This window comes from Psittacula echo (genome assembly GCF_963264785.1).
Source record: "Psittacula echo genome assembly, chromosome: 19".
NCBI classification, from domain to species: Eukaryota; Metazoa; Chordata; class Aves; order Psittaciformes; family Psittacidae; genus Psittacula; species Psittacula echo.
Window position 1 is genome coordinate 1,964,719 of NC_137755.1, and position 23,976 is coordinate 1,988,694.

Consider the following 23,976-nt stretch of genomic DNA (forward strand, 5'->3'; position numbering starts at 1 on the left):
TGCTTATGGGTCCATACTCGTCTCTTATTGGTCCATACTGGTCCATACTGGTCTCTGATTGGTCCATATGGGTCCATACTGCTCTCTTATTGGTCCTTATGGGTCCATATTGGCCTTTATGGCCCCATAGAGCCCCCATAGAGACCCCATAGGGCCCCATAGACCCCCATAGAGCCCCATAGAGCCCCCATAGAGCCCCATAGAGACCCCATAGAGCCCCATAGAGCCCCATAGAGACCCCATAGACCCCCATAGAGCCCCATACAGACCCCATAGAGCCCCATAGAGACCCCATAGGACCCCATAGAGCCCCCATAGAGCCCCATAGAGCCCCATAGAGACCCCATAGACCCCCATAGAGACCCATAGAGCCCCATAGAGCCCCATAGAGACCCCATAGACCCCCATAGAGACCCATAGAGCCCCATAGAGACCCATAGAGCCCCATAGAGACCCCACAGAGCCCCATAGAGCCCCATAGAGCCCCACAGGCCCCCTCCTTACCGGTGTCTCTGCCCCCCCCCAGGCAATGGCGGCCGCAGACCCGCGGCGGGACCCGGGCCGCTGGGCCGCCGCCAGCCTCCGGGCTCGGGAGGCTCCGGAGGCGGGGCCTAGGCCCCGGCGCGGCCTCTGGCGCCGCCTCTGCCGCTGCTGCGGGCCCTGCTGCGGCCGCGGCTCCGGCCGCCGCTGGGAAGCCGACTCAGGAGAGGCCCCGGCTCGGCGCGACCTGCAGGCCCCGCGGCCTGGTCAGTGCGCGGAGGGGGCAGTTGGAAGTAGTGAAGCCTGACGGCCATTGGCGGGCAATGGGGCCTGGGCGGGGGGCGTTGGGAGTAGTGAAGCCCGGGGGGGGGGTGTCTTTCTCCCCATAGGGGATAATGGGGGGGTTTGGGGCGTCCTCCATCCCATAATACCCCCAAATTCCCCCTTTTGGATCCCAATTTCCAGGTTTTCGACCCAAATTCGCCTTTTGGCCCCCAAAATCCCACTTTTTGGACCCAAATTCCGCTTTTTTGGCCCCAAATTCCCTCTTTTTGACCCAATTTCCCATTTTTGGACCCAAATTCCTCCTTTTTAGCCCCAAATTCCTCCTTTTTAGCCCCAAATTCCTCCTTTTTAGCCCCAAATTCCCCGGTTTTGGCCCCAAATTCCCTCTTTTTGACCTAAATTCCCCCTTTTTGGCCCCAAATTCCCATTTTTGGACCCAAATTCCCTCTTTTTGACCCAAATTCCCCCTTTTTAGCCTCAAATTCCCCCATTTTAGTCCCAAATTCCCTTTTTTGGCCCCAAATTCCCATTTTTTGGACCCAAATTCTCCTTTTTTTCCCCCAAATCCCCTCTTTTTGGCCCCAAATTCCACTTTTTTAGCCCCCAAATCTCCCTTTTTTGCCCCAAATCCCCCCTTTTGCACCCAAATTCCCATTTTTGGCCCCAAATTCCCCCTTTTTGAACAAAAATTCCTACTTTTTGGGCCCATTTTCATCCATTTTAGGTCCATTCCGGTCCATTTTGGGCCCATTCGAGTCCATTTTTGTCCATTTTAGGGCCATTTTGGACCAATTTTGTCCATTTTTGTCAATTTTTGTCCATTTTCATCCATTTTTGTCCATTTTCATCCATTTTTGTCCATTTTCATCCATTTTGGGTCCATTTTGATCCATTTTGGGTCCATTTTCATCCATTTTGGGCCCGTTTGAGGCCATTTTGGTCCGGTTTCATCCAGTTTGAGTCCATTTGGCTCCACTTTTTGGCCCTTTTGGGTCCATTTGGGTGCATTTTGGGCAATTTAGGTCCATTTTGGGCCCATTCCCCCCCATTCCCCCCATTCTCCCCCATTCCGCCCCCATTCCCCCCCCATTTCCCCCCCATTCCCCCCCATTCATTCCTCCCCCATTCATCCCCCCCATTCATCCCCCCCATTCATCCCCCCCATTCATCCCCCCCATTCATCCCCCCCCATTCATCCCCCCTATTCATTCCCCCCCATTCATCCCCCCCATTCATTCCCCCCCATTCATCCCCCCCATTCATTCCCCCCCATTCATCCCCCCCATTCATTCCCCCCATTCATCCCCCCCCATTCATCCCCCCCATTCATTCCCCCCCATTCATCCCCCCCATTCATTCCCCCCATTCATCCCCCCCCATTCATCCCCCCCATTCATCCCCCCCCATTCATCCCCCCCATTCATCCCCCCCATTCATCCCCCCCATTCATCCCCCCCATTCATCCCCCCCATTCATCCCCCCCCATTCATCCCCCCCATTCATCCCCCCCCATTCATCCCCCCCCATTCATCCCCCCCCATTCATCCCCCCCATTCATCCCCCCCATTCATCCCCCCCATTCATCCCCCCCCATTCATCCCCCCCCCATTCATTCCCTCCCCCACTGACCCCGGCTCCATCCAATCGCTGCAGGGCAGCTGGTGCCGCGGGCTCTCGCCATTGGCTGCCCGCAGGACCCCGTTTCCCACCACACGGCCGACTTCCGGGCGCCGGTGCTGGTCGTGCGCCGGGGGCAGGCGTTCGCCCTGCGCCTGCTGCTGCCGCGCGCCCTCGACCCCGACCGCGACGACCTCTGCGTGGAGCTCACCCTGGGTACGGATGGCACCCGGGACCCCCCGGGGACCGCCCTTTCCCGCCTTTTCCCCATCATTTTCCCGCCTTTTTAACGTTTTCCCGCCTTTTTTCCCATCATTTTCCCGCCTTTTGAACGTGTTCCCGCCATTTTTGCATCATTTTCCCGCCTTTTTAACGTTTTCCCGCCTTTTTTCCCATCATTTTCCCGCCTTTTGAACGTGTTCCCGCCATTTTTGCATCATTTTCCCGCCTTTTTAACGTTTTCCTGCCTTTTCCCCCATCGTTTTCCCGCCTTTTTAACGCTTTCCCGCCATTTTCGCATAATTTTCCCGCTATTTTAACGTTTTCCTGCCTTTTTTCGCATCGTTTTCCCGCCTTTTTCCCGTAATTTTCCTGCCTTTTTAACGTTTTCCAGCCTTTTTCCCATTATTTTCCCACCTTTTTAACATTTTCATGCCTTTTTTCCAATCATTTTCTTGCCTTTTTAACGTTTTCCCACCATTTTTGCATCATTTTCACCCTTTTTTAAAGTTTTCCCGCCTTTTTCCCATTATTTTCCCACCTTTTTCCCATTATTTTCCTGCCTTTTTAACGTTTTCCCGCCTTTTTCCCCATCGTTTTCGCGCCTTTTTAACGTTTTCCCGCCATTTTTGCATCATTTTCCTGCCCTTTTAACATTTCCCTGCCTTTCCCCCATAATTTTCCTGCTTTTTTAACGTGTTCCTGCCACTTTCTCATCATTTTTGCACCCTTTTAACATTTTCCCGCCGTTTTTGCATAATTTTGCCGCCTTTTTAACATTTTCCCGCCTTTTCCCCATCATTTTCCTGCTCTTTTAACACTTCCCGCCATTTCTGCATCATTTTCCCACCCTTTTAATGTTTTCCTGCCATTTTTCCATCATTTGCCTGTTCTCTTAACATTTTCCCACCAGTTCCTCATCATTTTCCCGCCCTTCTACTATTTCCCCGCCATTTTCGCATCATTTCCCCACCTTTTTAGCATTTTTCCGCCATTTTCGCATCATTTTCCTGCTTTCTTGCTGTTTTCCCACCTTTCTGATGTCGTTTTCCCGCTGTTTTAACATTTTCTCACCTTTTTCGTGGCCTTTTCCTGCTCTTTCTTCGTTTTCCCGCCCTTTTCACATCATTTTCCCACCCTTTAGAAGTTTTCCCGCCCTTTTGTCATCATTTCCCCGCCCTTTTAATGTTTTCCCGCCCTTTTTGCCATTTCCCCGCCCTTTCGTCCCCACTTCCCCGCCCTTTTTGACGTTTTCCCGCCCTTCTCGACGTCGCCCCGCCCTCCCCGGCGCCGTGACGTCACCCCGCAGGCCCCGCCCCCCAGGTCGCCAAGGGCACCCACGTCCTCATCCCATTGGGCGAGAGCTCGGCCACCGGTTGGACGGCGGAGGAGGCGGGGGGCGGGGCCGGGGAGGAGGGGGCGGGGCCTGACGCTGGCCACGCCCTCCGGCTCCGCGTCACGGCCCCGCCCCACGCCCCCATTGGCCGCTACCGGCTGCGCGTGCGCACGCGCACCGAGGAGGGGGGGGAGTACGCGGCGCCCTTCGAGGAGTGCAATGACGTCATCGTCCTCTTTAACCCCTGGTGCCCCGGTGAGCTTTTGGGGTGAAAAAGGGCGGGTTTGGGCAAAAAGGGGCAGTTTGGGGGGGGAAAGGGCTTTTTGGGGTGAAAATGGGCGGATTTGGACAAAAAGAAGGATTTTTGGGGGGTGGAAAGGGTTTTTTGGGGTGAAAATGGGCGGATTTGGGCAAAAAGGGGGACTTTTTTTGGGGAAAGGCTTTTTTTGGGGTGAAAAAGGGCGGGTTTGGGCAAAAAGAAGGATTTTTGGGGGGTGGAAAGGGTTTTTTGGGGTGAAAATGGGCGGATTTGGGCAAAAAGGGGGACTTTTTTTGGGGAAAGGCTTTTTTTGGGGTGAAAATGGGCGGATTTGGGCAAAAAGGGGCATTTTGGGGTGGAAAAGGGGCCTTTTGGTCAAAAAGGGGTGTTTTGGGGGTGAAGAAGGGAGGATTTTGGGTGAAAAAAGGGCCTTTTGGGGTGAAAAGGGGCTTTTGGGGGGTAAAAAAGGGGCTTTTGGGGGGAAAAAGAGGTTTTGAGGGTGAAAAAGAGCAGTTTTGGGGTGAAAAAGGGCGGTTTTGGGGCCATTGCCCGTTGGGAAGCGGTCCCTATAGGCGCCTATAGGCCCCCGTGTCCCCTCTAGAGGATGACGTGTACATGGAGCCCACCACGGACCTCAATGAATACGTCCTCAATGAGACCGGGCGCATCTTCTATGGCACCGAGGACCAGATCGTGGAGCGCTCCTGGAACTATGGGCAGGTACCCCCGAAACCGGGGGGCCCCAATGATGGGGACCCCCCTATGGACGTGTTATGGGGTCTAGGGGTGCTGGAGACCCCATAAGTGGTCAAAAGGCCCCAAAATCGTTGGGTTTCGGCCCAAAATGGAGGTGGAAACAGGGGTTGGAGAACATCAAGGTGGGGTTGGGGACCTCCATGATGGGGACTCCCCCATTGACGTGTTATGGGGTCTAGGGGTGCTGGAGACCCCATAAGTGGTCAAAAGGACCCAAAATCGTTGGGTTTCGGCCCAAAATGGAGGTGGAGAACATCACGATGGGGTTGGGGAACTCCATGATGGGGACCCCCCCATGGACGTGTTATGGGGTCTAGGGGTGCTGGAGACCCCATAAGTGGTCAAAAGGACCCAAAATCGTTGGGTTTCAGCCCAAACTGGGGTTGGGGCCCTGCAGGCCATGGGGTCCCCATTGCTGTGGGCCTGTCCCCATTGCTGTGGGTCTGTCCCCATTGCTGTGGGCCTGTCCCCATTGCTGTGGGCCTGTCCCCATTGCTGTGGCTCTGTCCCCATTGCTGTGGGCCTGTCCCCATTGCTGTGGCTCTGTCCCCATTGCTGTGGGCCTGTCCCCATTGCTGTGGGCCTGTCCCCATTGCTGTGGGTCTGTCCCCATTGCTGTGGGTCTGTCCCCATTGCTGTGGGCCTGTCCCCATTGCTGTGGGTCTGTCCCCATTGCTGTGGGCCTGTCCCCATTGCTGTGGCTCTGTCCCCATTGCTGTGGGTCTGTCCCCATTGCTGTGGGCCTGTCCCCATTGCTGTGGGTCTGTCCCCATTGCTGTGGGCCTGTCCCCATTGCTGTGGGCCTGTCCCCATTGCTGTGGGTCTGTCCCCATTGCTGTGGGTCTGTCCCCATTGCTGTGGGCCTGTCCCCATTGCTGTGGGTCTGTCCCCATTGCTGTGGGCCTGTCCCCATTGCTGTGGGCCTGTCCCCCCCAGTTCGATCCGGGGGTCCTGGACGCCTGCCTCTACATCCTGGACCGCCGGGGGATGCCCCATAGCGCCCGCGGGGACCCAGTGATGGTGTCCAGGGTGGTGTCTGCCATGGTGGGTATCTAAGGGGGGGTCTCCGTGGGGTGGGATGGGGTCTCCATGGGGTGGGATGGGGTCTCCATGGGGTCTCTATGGGGTGGGATGGGGTTTCCATGGGGTCTCTATGGGGTGGGATGGGGTCTCCATGGGGTCTCCATGGGGTGGGATGGGGATTCCATGGGGTTGGATGGGGTCTCTATGGGGTGGGATGGGGTCTCCATGGGGTCTCTATGGGGTGGGATGGGGTTTCCATGGGGTTGGATGGGGTTTCCATGGGGTCTCCATGGGGTGGGATGGGGTCTCTATGGGGTGGGATGGGGTCTCCATGGGGTGGGATGGGGTCTCCATGGGGTGGGATTGGGTCTCCATGGGGTGGGATGGGGTCTCCATGGGGTCTCCATGGGGTGGGATTGGGTCTCCATGGGGTGGGATGGGGTCTCCATGGGGTGGGATTGGGTCTCCATGGGGTGGGATGGGGTCTCCATGGGGTGGGATTGGGTCTCCATGGGGTGGGATTGGGTCTCCATGGGGTGGGATGGGGTCTCCATGGGGTGGGATGGGGTCTCCATGGGGTGGGATTGGGTCTCCATGGGGTGGGATGGGGTCTCCATGGGGTGGGATGGGGTCTCCATGGGGTGGGATTGGGTCTCCATGGGGTGGGATTGGGTCTCCATGGGGTGGGATGGGGTCTCCATGGGGTGGGATTGGGTCTCCATGGGGTGGGATTGGGTCTCCATGGGGTGGGATGGGGTCTCCATGGGGTGGGATGGGGTCTCCATGGGGTCTCCATGGGGTGGGATTGGGTCTCCATGGGGTGGGATGGGGTCTCCATGGGGTGGGATTGGGTCTCCATGGGGTGGGATGGGGTCTCCATGGGGTGGGATTGGGTCTCCATGGGGTGGGATTGGGTCTCCATGGGGTGGGATGGGGTCTCCATGGGGTCTCCATGGGGTGGGATTGGGTCTCCATGGGGTGGGATTGGGTCTCCATGGGGTGGGATGGGGTCTCCATGGGGTGGGATGGGGTCTCCATGGGGTCTCTATGGGGTTGGATGGGGTCTCCATGGGGTGGGATGGGGTCTCCATGGGGTCTCTATGGGGTTGGATGGGGTCTCCATGGGGTGGGATGGGGTCTCCATGGGGTGGGATTGGGTCTCCATGGGGTGGGATGGGGTCTCCATGGGGTGGGATGGGGTCTCCATGGGGTCTCTATGGGGTTGGATGGGGTCTCCATGGGGTGGGATGGGGTCTCCATGGGGTGGGATTGGGTCTCCATGGGGTCTCTATGGGGTTGGATGGGGTCTCCATGGGGTGGGATGGGGTCTCCATGGGGTGGGATGGGGTCTCCATGGGGTGGGATTGGGTCTCCATGGGGTTTGGCACCCATTGGCCCCCACTGACAACCATTGATAACCATGGGCACCCATTGTCCCCCTATGGCACCCTATAGCACTCTATAGCACCCATTGTCACCCTATAGCACTCTATAGCACCCATTAGCACTCTATGACACTCTATAGCACCCTATGGCACTCTATAGCACTCTATAGCATTCTATAGCATTCTACAGCACCCTATGGCACTCTACAGGACCCTATGGCACTGTATAGCACCCATTAGCACCCTATAGCATTCTATAGTGCGCTATAGCTCTCTATAGCACCCATTAGCACCGTATAGCACTCTATAGTGCCCTATAGCACACTATAGCACCTGTTAGCACCGTATAGCACTCTATAGCACCCTTTAGCCCTCTATAGCACTCTATAGCACCCTATGGCACCCATTAGCCCCCTATAGCAGTCTGTAGTGGTCTATAGCACCCATTAGCACCCTATAGCACTCTATTACACTGTATTGCACTCTATAGCGCCCATTAGCACCCATTAGCACCCTATAGCACCCATTAGCACCCTATAGCACTCTATCACACTCTATGCCACCCAATTGCACTCTATAGCACCCATTAGCACCCTATGGCACCCTATGGCACTCTATAGCACTCTATCGCACTCTATTGCACCCAATTGCACTCTATAGCACCCATTAGCACCCTATGGCACCCTATAGCACTCTATTGCACTATATTGCACTCTATAGCACCCTATGGCACCCTATGGCACCCTATAGCACTCTATGGCACCCTATGGCACCCTATGGCACTCTATGGCACTCTATGGCACCCTATGGCACCCTATGGCACTCTATGGCACCCTATGGCACTCTATGGCACTCTCTATTGCACTCTATGGCACCCTATGCCACTCTATAGCACCCTATGGCACTCTATAGCACCCTATGGCACCTTATGGCACTCTATAGCACCCTATGGCACCCTATGGCACCTTATGGCACTCTATAGCACTCTATTGCAGTCTATTGCACCCTATGGCACCCTATGGCACCCTATGGCACCTTATAGCACTCTATAGCACCCTATGGCACTCTATAGCACTCTATCGCACTCTATTGCACCCAATTGCACTCTATAGCACCCATTAGCACTCTATAGCACTCTATTGCACTCTATTGCACTCTATAGCACCCTATGGCACCCTATGGCACCCTATAGCACTCTATGGCACCCTATGGCACCCTATGGCACCCTATAGCACTCTATGGCACCCTATGGCACTCTATGGCACCCTATAGCACTCTATGGCACCCTATGGCACCCTATGGCACCCTATAGCACTCTATGGCACCCTATGGCACTCTATGGCACTCTATTGCACTCTATTGCACTCTATAGCACCCTATGCCACTCTATAGCACCCTATGGCACTCTATAGCACCCTATGGCACCTTATGGCACTCTATAGCACCCTATGGCACCCTATGGCACCTTATGGCACTCTATGGCACTCTATAGCACTCTATTGCAGTCTATTGCACCCTATGGCACCCTATGGCACCCTATGGCACCTTATAGCACTCTATAGCACCCTATGGCACTCTATAGCACCCTATAGCACCCTATGGCACCTTATGGCACCCTATGGCACTCTGTAGCACTCTATGGCACCCTATAGCACTCTATTGCACCCTATGGCACCCTATAGCACCTTATGGCACTCTATTGCACTCTATTGCACCCTATAGCACCTTATGGCACCCTATGGCACTCTATAGCACCCTATGGCACTCTATAGCACTCTATTGCACCCTATAGCACCTTATGGCACTCTATGGCACTCTATGGCACCCTATAGCACCTTATGGCACCCTATGGCACTCTATAGCACTCTGTGGCACCCTATAGCACCTTATGGCACCCTATGGAACTCTATAGCACCTTATGGCACTCTATAGCACTCTATGGCACCCTATAGCACCTTATGGCACCCTATGGCACTCTATAGCACCCTATGGCACTCTATAGCACCCTATTGCACCCTATGGCACCTTATGGCACTCTATGGCACTCTATAGCACCCTATGGCACCCTATGGCACTCTATGGCACTCTATAGCACCCTATGGCACCCTATGGCACCCTATGGCACTCTATTGCACCCTATGGCACCCTATAGCACCCTATGGCACTCTATAGCACTCTATTGCACCCTATAGCACCTTATGGCACCCTATGGCACTCTATAGCACCCTATGGCACTCTATAGCACTCTATTGCACCCTATGGCACCTTATGGCACTCTATGGCACTCTATAGCACCCTATGGCACCCTATGGCACCCTATGGCACTCTATAGCACCCTATGGCACCCTATGGCACTCTATGGTACTCTATAGCACCCTATGGCACTCTATGGCACTCTATGGCACCCTATAGCCCCCTCTGGCCCCCTCTGGCCCCCTCTGGCCCCCTCTGGCCCCCCTTACCGCTGTCCCCCCGCGGCCGCAGGTGAACTCCCTGGACGACAGCGGGGTGCTGGTGGGGAACTGGACGGGGCGCTACGAGCAGGGCACGAACCCGTCGGCCTGGGCGGGCTCGGTGGAGATCCTGCGGGGCTATCACCGCACGGGGGCGCCCGTGCGCTACGGCCAGTGCTGGGTGTTCGCCGGCGTCATGACCACGGGTGCGCAGCGCTGCGGGGGACTGGGGCGGACTGGGGCGGACTGGGGCGGACTGGGGCGGACTGGGGAGGACTGGGGGGGACTGGGGCGGACTGAGGGGGACTGGGTTATACTGGGGTGGACTGGGTATACTGGGTTATACTGGGGTATACTGGGATGGACTGGGTTATACTGGGATGGACTGGGTATACTGGGTTATACTGGGGTATACTGGGATGGACTGGGTTATACTGGGATGGATTGGGTATACTGGGTTATACTGGGTTATATTGCGTTATACTGGGATGGACTCGCTTATACTGGGTTAGACTGAGTTATACTGGGTTGGACTGGGTTATATTGGGGTGGACTGGGTTATACTGGGTTGGACTGGTTATATTGGGTTATATTGGGTTAGACTGGGTTGGACTGGGTTATACTGGTCTGTACTGGTTTGTACTGGTTTATACTGGCTATCGTGGTGAAGAGTAGTTACCTTGGGGTATATTGGGTCTATTCAGTTATACTGGGTTATACTGGGTTATACTGGGTTGTATTGGGTTGTATTGGGTTATACTGGGTTATATTGGGTTATACTGGGTTATACTGGGTTATATTGGGTTATATTGGGTTATACTGGGTTATACTGGGTTATATTGGGTTATATTGGGTTATACTGGGTTATACTGGGTTGTATTGGGTTATATTGGGTTATACTGGGTTATACTGGGTTATATTGGGTTATACTGGGTTATACTGGGTTATACTGGGTTATATTGGGTTATACTGGGTTATACTGGGTTATACTGGGTTATACTGGGTTATATTGGGTTATATTGGGTTATACTGGGTTATACTGGGTTATATTGGGTTATACTGGGTTATATTGGGTTATACTGGATTATATTGGGTTATACTGGATTATATTGGGTTATATTGGGTTATACTGGGTTATACTGGGTTATATTGGGTTATACTGGGTTATACTGGGTTATATTGGGTTATACTGGGTTATATTGAGTTAAAAGAGCTTATATTGCTTATATTGGGTTATATTGGGTTATACTGGGTTATACTGAGTTATACTGGGTTATACTGGTCCGTACTGGTTTATACTGGTCCCGGCAGTGCTGCGGTGCCTGGGGCTGCCCACCCGCACGGTCACCAACTACAACTCGGCGCACGACACCGACGTGTCCCTCACCACCGACATCTACCTGGACGAGAGCATGAAGCCCATGGAGCGCCTCAACACCGACTCCGTCTGGTACTGGTTTATACTGGTTTATACTGGTTTGTACTGGTTTGGGGGTTTTAGGGGCTTTATAGGGGTTTAGAGGGGTTAGGATGCCCATGGAGTGAATGAGCACTGATTTGGTGTGGTGCTGGTTTATACTGGTTTGTACTGGTATGGGGTTGCTGGGGGGTTTTGGAGGGGTTTATGGAGGTTTATGGGGGTTAGGGTGCCCATGGAGTGAATGAGCACTGATTTGGTGTGGTGCTGGTTTATACTGGTTTATACTGGTTTGTACTGGTATGGGGTTGCTGGGGGGTTTTGGAGGGGTTTATGGAGGTTTATGGGGGTTAGGGTGCCCATGGAGTGAATGAGCACTGATTTGGTGTGGTGCTGGTTTATACTGGTTTATACTGGTTTGTACTGGTATGGGGTTGCTGGGGGGTTTTGGAGGGGTTTATGGAGGTTTATGGGGGTTAGGGTGCCCATGGAGTGAATGAGCACTGATTTGGTGTGGTGCTGGTTTATACTGGTTTATACTGGTTTGTACTGGTATGGGGTTGCTGGGGGGTTTTGGAGGGGTTTATGGAGGTTTATGGGGGTTAGGGTGCCCATGGAGTGAATGAGCACTGATTTGGTGTGGTGCTGGTTTATACTGGTTTATACTGGTTTGTACTGGTATGGGGTTGCTGGGGGGTTTTGGAGGGGTTTATGGAGGTTTATGGGGGTTAGGGTGCCCATGGAGTGAATGAGCACTGATTTGGTGTGGTGCTGGTTTATACTGGTTTATACTGGTTTGTACTGGTATGGGGTGGGGGGTGCCTTGGGAGCTCCATCCTCATCCGCACTGCTCTGTACCAGTCTGTCCTAGTCCATGCTGGTCCGGATTGGTCCATACCGGTCCCTGCTGGTCCCTCCCAGTGCATACTGGTTCATACTGGTCTATACTGGTCCTGCAGGAACTTCCACGTGTGGAACGACTGCTGGATGAAGAGGCCCGACCTCCCCGCGGGCCATGATGGGTGGCAAGTGGTGGATGCCACCCCGCAGGAGACCAGCAGTGGTACGGCAGGGACTGCCTTATACTGGGTTATACTGGTTATACTGCTTGAAAGGGGTTATAGTGGGGTATAATGGGGTTATAATGGGGTAAGTGGGGTTATAATGGGGTTATAATGGGGTAAGTGGGGTTATAATGGAGTTATAATGGGATATAATGGGGGTATAATGGGGTTATAATGGGGTTATAATAGGTTATAGTGGGTTATAATGGGTTATAATGGGGTTATAATGGGTTATAATGGGGTTATAATGGGGTTATAATGGGGTTATAATGGGGTTATAATGGGGTTATAATGGGGTAAATGGGGTTATAATGGGGTTATAATGGGTTATAATGGGGTTATAATGGGTTATAATGGGTTATAATGGGGTATAATGGGGTATAATGGGGTTATAATGGGGTTATAGTGGGTTATAATGGGTTATAATGGGTTATAATGGGGTAAATGGGGTTATAATGGGGTTATAATGGGTTATAATGGGGTTATAATGGGGTATAATGGGTTATAATGGGGTATAATGGGGTTATAATGGGGTTATAATGGGTTATAATGGGGTTATAATGGGTTATAATGGGGTTATAATAGGGTATAATGGGGTTATAATGGGTTATAATGGGTTGTAATGGGGTATAATGGGGTTATAATGGGTTATAATGGGTTATAATGGGGTCATGATGGGGTCCATACTGGTTTATACTGGTCTATATCTCTACTGGTCCATACTGGTCCATACCGGCCCATACTGGTCCATAGTGGTCCATACTAGTCTATACTGGTCGATACTACTCCCTTCTGGCTTATACTGGTTATAATGGGTTCTATTGGGGTATGTGGGGTTACACTGGTCCATACCGGTCCATTCTGGTCTATACTTGTCCATACTGATTTATACGGGTCCATACTGGTTTATACTGGTCCATACTGGTCTCTACTGGTCCATACTGGTCCCTGCAGGGCTGTTTTGCTGCGGGCCCTGCTCCGTGGAGGCGGTGAAGAACGGGGAGGTTTTCCTCAAGTACGACACCCCCTTCGTGTTCGCCGAGGTACCGGCTTAATTAGCGCTAATGAGGGCTTAATTAATGCTAATGAGGGATTAATTAGCGCTAATGAGGGCTTCATTAGGGGTTAATTAACGCTAATGAGGGATTAATAACGCTAATTAGTACTAATCACTCTAGGTTAATAGTGACAAGGTATACGTTATTACCCCTAATTAACGCTAATTACCCCTAATTAACGCTAATTAAGCTCATTAATTACCTTCATTAGGTTAACAGGGAGAAGGTGTACTGTTATTAACCCGCACTAATTACCCCTAATTATTTCTAATTAACGCTAATTACCCCTCATTAGCGCTAATCAACGCTAATCAAGCTAATTAATTACAACCCTTAGGTCAATAGCGACAAGGTGTGCTGCTATTACCCCTCATTACATACCCATAATTAACTCTAATTAACACTAATTACCCCTAATTGGCTCTAATAAACGCTAATTAACGCTAATTAACCCCATTAATTGCCCCCTTTAGGTTAATAGCAACAAGGTGTACTGTTATTAACGCTCATTAATTACCCCTAATTAACTCTAATTAGCACTTATTACCCCTCAATAACACTAATTACCCCTAATTACCGCTAATTAACACTAATTAAGCTAATTAATTACAATCCTTAGGTTAATAGCTACAAGGTGTACTGCTATTACCCCCATTAATTACCCCATAAACTCTTATTAACGCTAATTACCCTTTAATTAGCTCTAATTAGGTCAATAGTGACAATGTGTACTGCTATGACCCCTCATTAATTACCCCTAATTACCCCTAATTAACTCTATTTTCCCCTAATTAGCTCTAATCAACACTAATTAAGATCATTAATTGCCCTCCTTAGGTCAATAGCGGCAAGGTGTACTGCTATTACCCCTCATTAATTACCCCTAATTAACGCTAATTACCCCTAATTAACGCTAATTAAGCCCATTAATTGCCCTCCATAGGTCAATAGCGGCAAGGTGTACTGCTATTACCCCTCATTAATTACCCCTAATTAACGCTAATTACCCCTAATTAACGCTAATTAAGCCCATTAATTGCCCTCCATAGGTCAATAGGGGCAAGGTGTACTGCTATTACCCCTCATTAATTACCCCTAATTAACGCTAATTACCCCTAATTAACGCTAATTAAGCCCATTAATTGCCCTCCATAGGTCAATAGCGAAAAGGTGTACTGCTATTACCCTCATTAATTACCCTTAATTAACGCTAATTACCCCCTAATTAACGCTAATTAATTGCCCTCCGTAGGTCAATAGCGACAAGGTGTACTGGCAGCGCCAGCCCAACGGCACCTTCGCCGTGGTGCACGTGGAGGAAGGCGCCATCGGGCGCCGCATCAGCACCGTGGGGCCGGGCTCGGGCACCCGCCTCGACATCACCCACCTCTACAAGCACCCCGAGGGTAGCCAATGGGGAGCGGGCAGCGGGAGGCGGCGGCCAATGGGAGCCCTGAGGGCAGCCGAGCCAATGGGGAGAGGGGAGGGGGGAGCAGCCGCCAATGGGACACAGGCCTTGGCCCCCATTGATGCCCCAGTGAACACCATTGGCTGGCATTGATTCCCATTGACCCCATTGCCTCCCATTGATCCTATTGACTCCCATTGACCTCACTGATCCCCATTGATCCCCATTGACTCCCATTGACCTCACTGATCCCCATTGACTCCCATTGCCCCCCATTGACTCCCATTGACCCCATTCATCCCACTGATCCCCATTGACCCCCATTGACCCCATTGACTCCCATTGACCTCACTGATCCCCATTGACCCCCATTGACCCCATTGCCCCTCACTGATCCCCATTGATCCCCATTGACTCCCATTGACCTCACTGATCCCCATTGACTCCCATTGCCCCCCATTGACTCCCATTGACCCCATTCATCCCACTGATCCCCATTGACCCCCATTGACCCCATTGACTCTCATTGACCCCATTGACCCCCATTGCCCCCCATTGACTCCCATTGACTCCCATTGACCCCATTGCCCCCCATTGACTCCCATTGCCTCCCGTTGCCTCCATTGCCTCCCATTGACTCCCATTGACTCCCATTGCCCCCCATTGCCTCCATTGCCCCCCATTGACTCCCATTGCCTCCCATTGCCCCCCATTGACTCCCATTGCCTCCCATTGTCCCCCATTGACCCCATCGCCCCCCATCGCCCCCCACTGACCCCCTGGCCGCCCCGCATCCCCAGGCTCCGCCGAGGAGCGCCGCGCCGTCTCCACGGCCACGTCCCACGGCTCGCGGCCTCACCGCGGCGCGGGCGCCGGGGCCGGGGCGGTGTCGGTGACGGTGGCGGCGGCGCAGGCGGTGGCCGGGGCCCCGCTGGAGCTGCGGGTGCAGGCCCGCAACGCGGCCGCCGAGCCCCGCACCCTGCGCCTGCGCCTCGCGCTCGCCGTCGTCAAGTACACGGGGGTGGCGGCGCCCGCCTTCCGCCAGGAGCAGCACCGCCGCGTCATCCCCCCCCAGCAGGGTACGGGCTGGGGGGGTTACTGGTCCCCTAGTGATCCCCTACGGAGCCCATATTGATCCCCTAGTGATCCCCTACGGAGCCCATATTGATCCCCTACTGATCCCCTAGTGATCCCCTACGGAGCCCATATTGATCCCCTAGTGATCCCCTACTGAGCCCATATTGATCCCCTAGTGATCCCCTACGGAGCCCATATTGATCCCCTAGTGATCCCCTACGGAGCCCATATTGATCCCCTAGTGATCCCCTACTGATCCCATATTGATCCCCTACTGATCCCCTAGTGATCCCCTATTGAGCCCATATTGATCCCCTACTGATCCCATATTGATCCCCTAGTGAGCCCATATTGATCCCCTAGTGATCCCATATTGATCCCCTATTGATCCCCTATTGATCCCCTAGTGATCCCATATTGATCCCCTAGTGATCCCCTAATGATCCCCTATTGATCCCATATTGATCCCTTATTGATCCCCTATTGATCCCATATTGATCCCATATTGATCCCCTATTGATCCCTTATTGATCCCATATTGATTCCTTATTGATCCCATATTGATCACCTATTGATCCCATATTGATCCCCTACTGATCCCATATTGATCCCATATTGATCCCCTATTGATCCCCTATTGATCCCATATTGATTCCATATTGATCACTTATTGATCCCTTATTGATCCCACATTGCTCCCCTATTGTTCCCCTATTATTCCCGTATTGTTCCCATATTGTTCCCGTATTGTTCCCATAATGTTTCCCTATTGATCCCCTATTGCTCCCTTATCACTCCCCTATTGATCCCATATTGTTCCATATTGATCCCACATTGATCCCATATTGTTCCTCTACTGATACCGCATTGATCCCACATTGATCCCCTATTATTCCCATATTGTTCCCATATTATTCCCGTATTGTTCCCATAATGTTTCCCTATTGATCCCCTATTGTTCTCCTATTACTCCGCTATTGCTCCCCATTGCTCCCCTATTGTTCCCCTATTGATCCCCTATTGTTCCCCTATCGCTCCCCATTGCTCCCCTATCATTCCCCTATTGATCCCCTATTGTTCCCTATTGATCCCCTATTGTTCCCCTATCATTCCCCCATTGCTCCCCTATTCCTCCCCATTGATCCCCTATCGCTCCCCATTGCTCCCCTATTGTTCCCCTATCATTCCCCCATTGCTCCCCCATTGCTCCCCCATTGCTCCCCCATTGCTCCCCCATTGCTCCCCTATTGTTCCCCATTGCTCCCCTATTGCTCCCCCATCGCTCCCCCATTGCTCCCCATTGCTCCCCCATTGCTCCCCCGTCGCTCCCCCATTGCTCCCCCATTGCTCCCCATTGCTCCCCCACTGCTCCCCTATCACTCCCCCGTCGCTCCCCCATCGCTCCCCCATTGTTCCCCATCGCTCCCCATTGCTCCCCTATTGCTCCCCCATCGCTCCCCCATTGCTCCCCCATTGCTCCCCCATTGCTCCCCTATTGCTCCCCCATTGCTCCCCATCGCTCCCCATTGCTCCCCATTGCTCCCCTATTGCTCCCCCATCGCTCCCCATTGTTCCCCATTGCTCCCCATTGCTCCCCCAACGCTCCCCCATCGCTCCCCCATCGCTCCCCCATCGCTCCCCCATTGCTCCCCCATTGCTCCCCCATTGCTCCCCCATCGCTCCCCATCGCTCCCCCATCGCTCCCCATTGTTCCCCCATTGCTCCCCTATTGCTCCCCCATCGCTCCCCATTGTTCCCCATTGCTCCCCCATTGCTCCCCCATTGCTCCCCCATTGCTCCCCCATCGCTCCCCATTGTTCCCCCACTGCTCCCCTATCGCTCCCCCGTCGCTCCCCCATTGCTCCCCCATCGCTCCCCCATTGCTCCCCCATTGCTCCCCTATTGCTCCCCCATCGCTCCCCCATCGCTCCCCATTGTTCCCCCATTGCTCCCCTATTGCTCCCCCATCGCTCCCCCATTGCTCCCCCATTGCTCCCCTATTGCTCCCCCATCGCTCCCCCATCGCTCCCCATTGTTCCCCATTGCTCCCCCATTGCTCCCCTATTGCTCCCCCATTGCTCCCCCATTGCTCCCCATTGCTCCCCATTGCTCCCCCATTGCTCCCCCATCGCTCCCCATTGCTCCCCCATCGCTCCCCCATCGCTCCCCCATCGCTCCCCCATTGCTCCCCATTGCTCCCCCATTGCTCCCCTATTGCTCCCCCATCGCTCCCCATTGTTCCCCATTGCTCCCCCATTGCTCCCCCATTGCTCCCCCATTGCTCCCCCATCGCTCCCCATTGTTCCCCCACTGCTCCCCTATCGCTCCCCCGTCGCTCCCCCATTGCTCCCCCATCGCTCCCCCATTGCTCCCCCATTGCTCCCCCATCGCTCCCCCATTGCTCCCCCACTGCTCCCCTATTGCTCCCCCATCGCTCCCCCATTGCTCCCCCAACGCTCCCCCATCGCTCCCCCATCGCTCCCCCATCGCTCCCCCATTGCTCCCCTATTGCTCCCCCATCGCTCCCCCATTGCTCCCCTGTTGCTCCCCATTGCTCCCCCATTGCTCCCCCATCGCTCCCCATTGCTCCCCATTGCTCCCCCATTGCTCCCCCATTGCTCCCCATCGCTCCCCATCGCTCCCCCATTGCTCCCCCATTGCTCCCCCATTGCTCCCCCATTGCTCCCCCATCGCTCCCCCATCGCTCCCCCATCGCTCCCCATTGCTCCCCCATTGCTCCCCCATTGCTCCCCTATTGCTCCCCCATTGCTCCCCATCGCTCCCCATTGCTCCCCATTGCTCCCCTATTGCTCCCCCATCGCTCCCCCATCGCTCCCCATTGTTCCCCATTGCTCCCCATTGCTCCCCCAACGCTCCCCCATCGCTCCCCCATCGCTCCCCCATCGCTCCCCCATTGCTCCCCCATTGCTCCCCCATCGCTCCCCATCGCTCCCCCATCGCTCCCCATTGTTCCCCATTGCTCCCCATCGCTCCCCCATCGCTCCCCCATCGCTCCCCATTGTTCCCCACTGCTCCCCATTGCTCCCCATTGCTCCCCATCGCTCCCCCATTGCTCCCCCGTCGCTCCCCCCTGACCCCCGTCCCTCCGCAGAGGAGACCCTCACCATGTCCGTGCCCTTTGCCGAGTACTCCCCGCACGTGGCCGCGCAGGACGCGCTGCGCCTGACGGCCGCCGGCACCGTGGCCGAGAGCGGCCAAGTGGTGGCCAAGGAGCTGCGCCTCCAGCTCCACGTCCCGGAGCTCACGCTCACGGTAGCGCCCTTCCCGCCGGGAATGCCGCTGGATCCCGTGGGATCCCGCTGCTCACGGCCGCTCCTTTCCCCTCTCCGTGGTCCCCGGTCCAGCTCCTGGCTCCGGCCGTCGTGGGCCGGGAGACGCCGATCCAAGTGGTGTTCCGGAACCCGCTGCCCACGGCGCTCACCGGAGCCACGCTGCGCATGGAGGGAGCCGGGATCTCCTGTCCCAAAGCGTTGCCCTTGGGGTGAGGGCCTTGGGAATGCGGGGAGAGCGGGGAGGGGGGGGACGGGAAGGGGGGGGGGAATGGGAAGGGGGGGGAACGGGAAGGGGGTGATGGGAAGGGGGGAGAACGGGAAGGGGGGGGAACGGGAAGGGGGGGGAACGGGAAGGGGGTGATGGGAAGGGGGGGGAACGGGAAGGGGGGGAACGGGAAGGGGGTGATGGGAAGGGGGGGAGAATGGGAAGGGGGGGAACGGGAAGGGGGGGAGAATGGGAAGGGGGGGGGAACGGGAAAGGGGGGGGAACGGGAAAGGGGGGGGAACGGGAAGGGGGGGGAACGGGAAGGGGGGGAGAATGGGAAGGGGGGGAGAATGGGAAGGGGGGGGAATGGGAAGGGGGGAGAACGGGAAGGGGGGGGAACGGGAAGGGGGGGGGAACGGGAAGGGGGGAGAACGGGAAGGGGGGAGAACGGGAAGGGGGGAGAACGGGAAGGGGGGGAGAACGGGAAGGGGGTGATGGGAAGGGGGGGGAACGGGAAGGGGGGGAGAGTGGGAAGGGGGTGATGGGAAGGGGGGGGAACGGGAAGGGGGGGAGAACGGGAAGGGGGGGGGAACGGGAAGGGGGTGATGGGAAGGGGGGGGAACGGGAAGGGGGGGGAACGGGAAGGGGGTGGTGGGAAGGGGGGGGATAACCATAGAGACCCCATAGCACCCCATCCATACCTCATAGACACCCCATAAACACCCATAGAGCCCCATAGACACCCCATAGAGCCCCACTGACACTCCATAGAGGACCATAGACACCCATAAAGCCCCATAGACACCCATAGACACCCCATAGAGCCCCCATAGAGCCCCATAGTGACCCATAGACATCCTATAGATACCCATAGACACCCCATAGGGCGGGGGGGGCGTGTTCTTCGCTGACCCCGCCCCCTGCGGCACTATACCGCCCCCTGCTGGGCGCACCGCAGCGCACTGCCTGCACCCCCCCATAGCCCCCCTTTATCCCCCCCTAGAGCCCCATAGAGCCCCATAGACACCCCATAGACACCCATAGGCACCCCATAGGCACCCATAGAGCCCCATAGCCCCCCTTTATCCCCCCATAGACACCCATAGAGCCCCATAGACACCCCATAGACACCCATAGCCCCCCTTTATCCCCCCCTAGACACCCATAGAGCCCTATAGCGACCCATAGACACCTCATAGAGCCCCACAGACACCTCATAGAGGACTGTAGACACCCATAGAGCCCCATAGACACCCCATAGAGCCCCATAGCACTCCATAGACACCCCATAGAGCCCTATAGCACCCCATAGACACCCCATAGACACCCCAAAGGCGGGGGGGGGGAGCGTGTCCTCGGCTGACCCCGCCCCCCGCGGCACTATACCGCCCCCTGCTGGGCGCACCGCAGCGCGCCGCCTGCACCCCCCCATAGCCCCCCTTTATCCCCCCCTAGACCCCCATAGAGCCCCATAGACACCCCATAGACACCCATAGGCACCCCATAGGCACCCATAGCCCCCCTTTATCCGCCCATAGACACCTACAGAGCCCCATAGACACCCCATAGACCCCCATAGACACCCATAGCCCCCATAGCCCTCCTTTATCCCCCCATAGACACCCAGAGAACCCCATAGAGCCCCATAGACACCCCATAGAGTCCTATAGGCACCCCACAGACGACCATAGATACGCCATAGAGCCCCACAGCACTCCATAGACACCTATAGACACCCCGTAGAGCCCCATAGACACCCATAGCACCCCATAGACACCCACAGAGCCCCATAGCCGCCTTTATCCCCCCATAGAGGAGAACGGGGTAGCGTGTCCTCGGCTGACCCCGCCCCCTGCGGCACTATACCGCCCCCTGCTGGGCGCGCCGCAGCGCGCCGCCTGCACCCCCCCCATAGACCCCCTTTATCCCCCCATAGACACCCATAGAGCCCCATAGACACCCATAGAGCCCCATAGACACCCCATAGAGCCCCACTGACACCCCATAGAGGACCATAGACACGCATAAATCCCCATAGACACCCATAGACACCCATAGCGCCCCATAGACACCCATATATACCCCGTACACACCCCATAGCGCCCCATAGACACCCATAGATACCCCACAGCCCCCTTCATCCCCCTATAGAGCCGGGGAGGGGGGGGGGGGAGCGTGTCCTCGGCTGACCCCGCCCCCTGCGGCACTATACCGCCCCCTGCTGGGCGCACCGCAGCGCACTGCCTGCACCCCCCCATAGCCCCCCTTTATCCCCCCCTAGAGCCCCATAGAGCCCCATAGCACCCCATAGAGCCCCATAGACACCCATAGCCCCCCTTTATCCCCCCATAGACACCCATAGAGCCCCATAGACACCCCATAGACATCCATAGCCCCCCTTTATCCCCCCCTAGACACCCATAGAGCCCTATAGCGACCCATAGACACCTCATAGAGCCCCACAGACTCCTCATAGAGGACTGTAGACACCCATAGAGCCCCATAGACACCCCATAGAGCCCCATAGCACTCCATAGACACCCCATAGAGCCCTATAGCACCCCATAGACACCCCATAGACACCCCAAAGGCCGGGGGGGGTAGCGTGTCCTCGGCTGACCCCGCCCCCCGCGGCACTATACCGCCCCCTGCTGGGCGCACCGCAGCGCGCCGCCTGCACCCCCCCAATAGCCCCCCTTTATCCCCCCCTAGAGCCCCATAGAGCCCCATAGACACCCCATAGACACCCATAGGCACCCCATAGACACCCATAGCCCCCCTTTATCCGCCCTTAGAGCCCCATAGACACCCATAGCCACCCCATAGGCACCCATAGCCCCCCTTTATCCGCCCTTAGAGCCCCATAGACACCCATAGCCGCCCCATAGGCACCCATAGCCCCCCTTTATCCCCCCCTAGAGCCCCATAGACACCCCATAGACACCCATAGACACCCCATAGACACCCATAGGCACCCCATAGGCACCCATAGAGCCCCATAGACACCTATAGAGCCCCATAGACACCCCATAGAGCCCCACTGACACCCCATAGAGGACCATAGACACGCATAAAGCCCCATAGACACCCATAGCGCCCCATAGACACCCATATATACCCCATAGAGCCCCATAGACACCCCATAGCCCCCTTCACCCCCCCATAGAGCCGGGGGGGGGGGGGAGCGTGTCCTCGGCTGACCCCGCCCCCTGCGGCACTATACCGCCCCCTGCTGGGCGCACCGCAGCGCGCCGCCTGCACCCCTCCATAGCCCCCCTTTATCCCCCCCTAGACACCCCATAGAGCCCCATAGACACCCATAGAGCCCCATAGGCACCCATAGCCCCCCTTTATCCCCCCATAGACACCCATCGGCACCCCATAGACACCCATAGAGCACCATAGATACCAATAGACACCCCATGGGGGGGGGGGGGGAGCGTGTCCTCGGCTGACCCCGCCCCCCGCGGCACTATACCGCCCCCTGCTGGGCGCACCGCAGCGCGCCGCCTGCACCCCCCCCATAGGTCCCCTTTATCCCCCCATAGACAGCCCTAGAGCCCCATAGACACCCCATAGACACCCCCTAGAGCCCCATAGCACCCCATAGACACCCCCTAGAGCCCCATAGCCCCCTATGGCCGCCCTATATGTCCCCTGTCCCATCTAGGTCCGTGGGCGCGGGGCAGACGGTGCGGCTCCGCCAGGCCGTGGTCCCGTTGCGGGCCGGGCAGCGGCGCCTGGTGGCGGCGCTCGAGAGCCCCCAGCTGGGGCCCCTGCACGGGCTGCTCTCATTGGACGTGGCCGAGGGGGGCGGGGAGGAAGGGGGGGGGGAGAGGAGGAGGAGGAGGAGGAGGGGAGGGAGGAGGGAGGCAGCAACTGAGGGGAGCACGGGGGGGTGATGGGGGCGGTGGGGGCAATGGGGGGCAATGGGGGTCAATGGGGGTCAATGGGGGTCAATGGGGCTTAATGGGAATCAGTGGGGATCAATGGGAATCAATGAGAGTCAGTGGGGGTCAATGGGAATCAATGGGGCTTAATGGGAATCAATGGGGATCAGTGGGGTCAATGGGGGTCAGTGGGGCTTAATGGGAATCCATGGGGATCAATGGGAATCAATGAGAGTCAGTGGGGGTCAATGGGAATCAATGGGGCTTAATGGGAATCAATGGGGATCAGTGGGGTCAATGGGGGTCAGTGGGGCTTAATGGGAATCCGTGGGGATCAATGGGAATCAATGAGAGTCAGTGGGGGTCAATGGGAATCAATGGGGCTTAATGGGAATCAATGGGGGTCAATGGGGGTCAGTGGGGCTTAATGGGAATCAGTATGGCTCAGTGGGTGTCAATGGGATCAATGGGTGTCAATGGGGATCAATGGGGTCAATGGGTGTCAATGGGGGTCAATGGGGTCAATGGGGCTCAATGGGACTCAATAGGGCGTAATGGGAATCAATGAGGATCAATGGGTGTCAATGGCAATCAATGGGCTCAATGGGGATCAATGGGGTCAATGGGGCTTAATGGGAATCAATGGGGGTCAATGGGGCTTAATGGGAATCAGTATGGCTCAGTGGGTGTCAATGAGATCAGTGGGGCTCAATGGGGATCAATGGGGCTTAATGGGGCTCAGTGGGACTCA

General features: G+C 55.7%; 1 protein-coding gene across 1 annotated transcript; it reads left to right on the forward strand.

The window, feature by feature from the left end:
- Window positions 1–529: 529 nt before the first annotated feature.
- Window positions 530–23,237, forward strand: TGM1 (transglutaminase 1; the record flags this gene model as incomplete). The annotated part of the gene is made up of 14 exons (XM_080631909.1): window positions 530–746; window positions 2,419–2,598; window positions 3,911–4,192; window positions 4,798–4,916; window positions 5,889–5,996; window positions 9,845–10,019; window positions 11,125–11,263; window positions 12,190–12,293; window positions 13,249–13,337; window positions 14,605–14,758; window positions 15,561–15,839; window positions 18,950–19,110; window positions 19,203–19,339; window positions 23,006–23,237. The coding sequence occupies 14 exons, from the start codon at window positions 530–532 to the stop codon at window positions 23,235–23,237; spliced, it is 2,376 nt and encodes a 791-aa protein (XP_080488035.1).
- Between the last annotated feature and the right edge of the window lie 739 nt (window positions 23,238–23,976).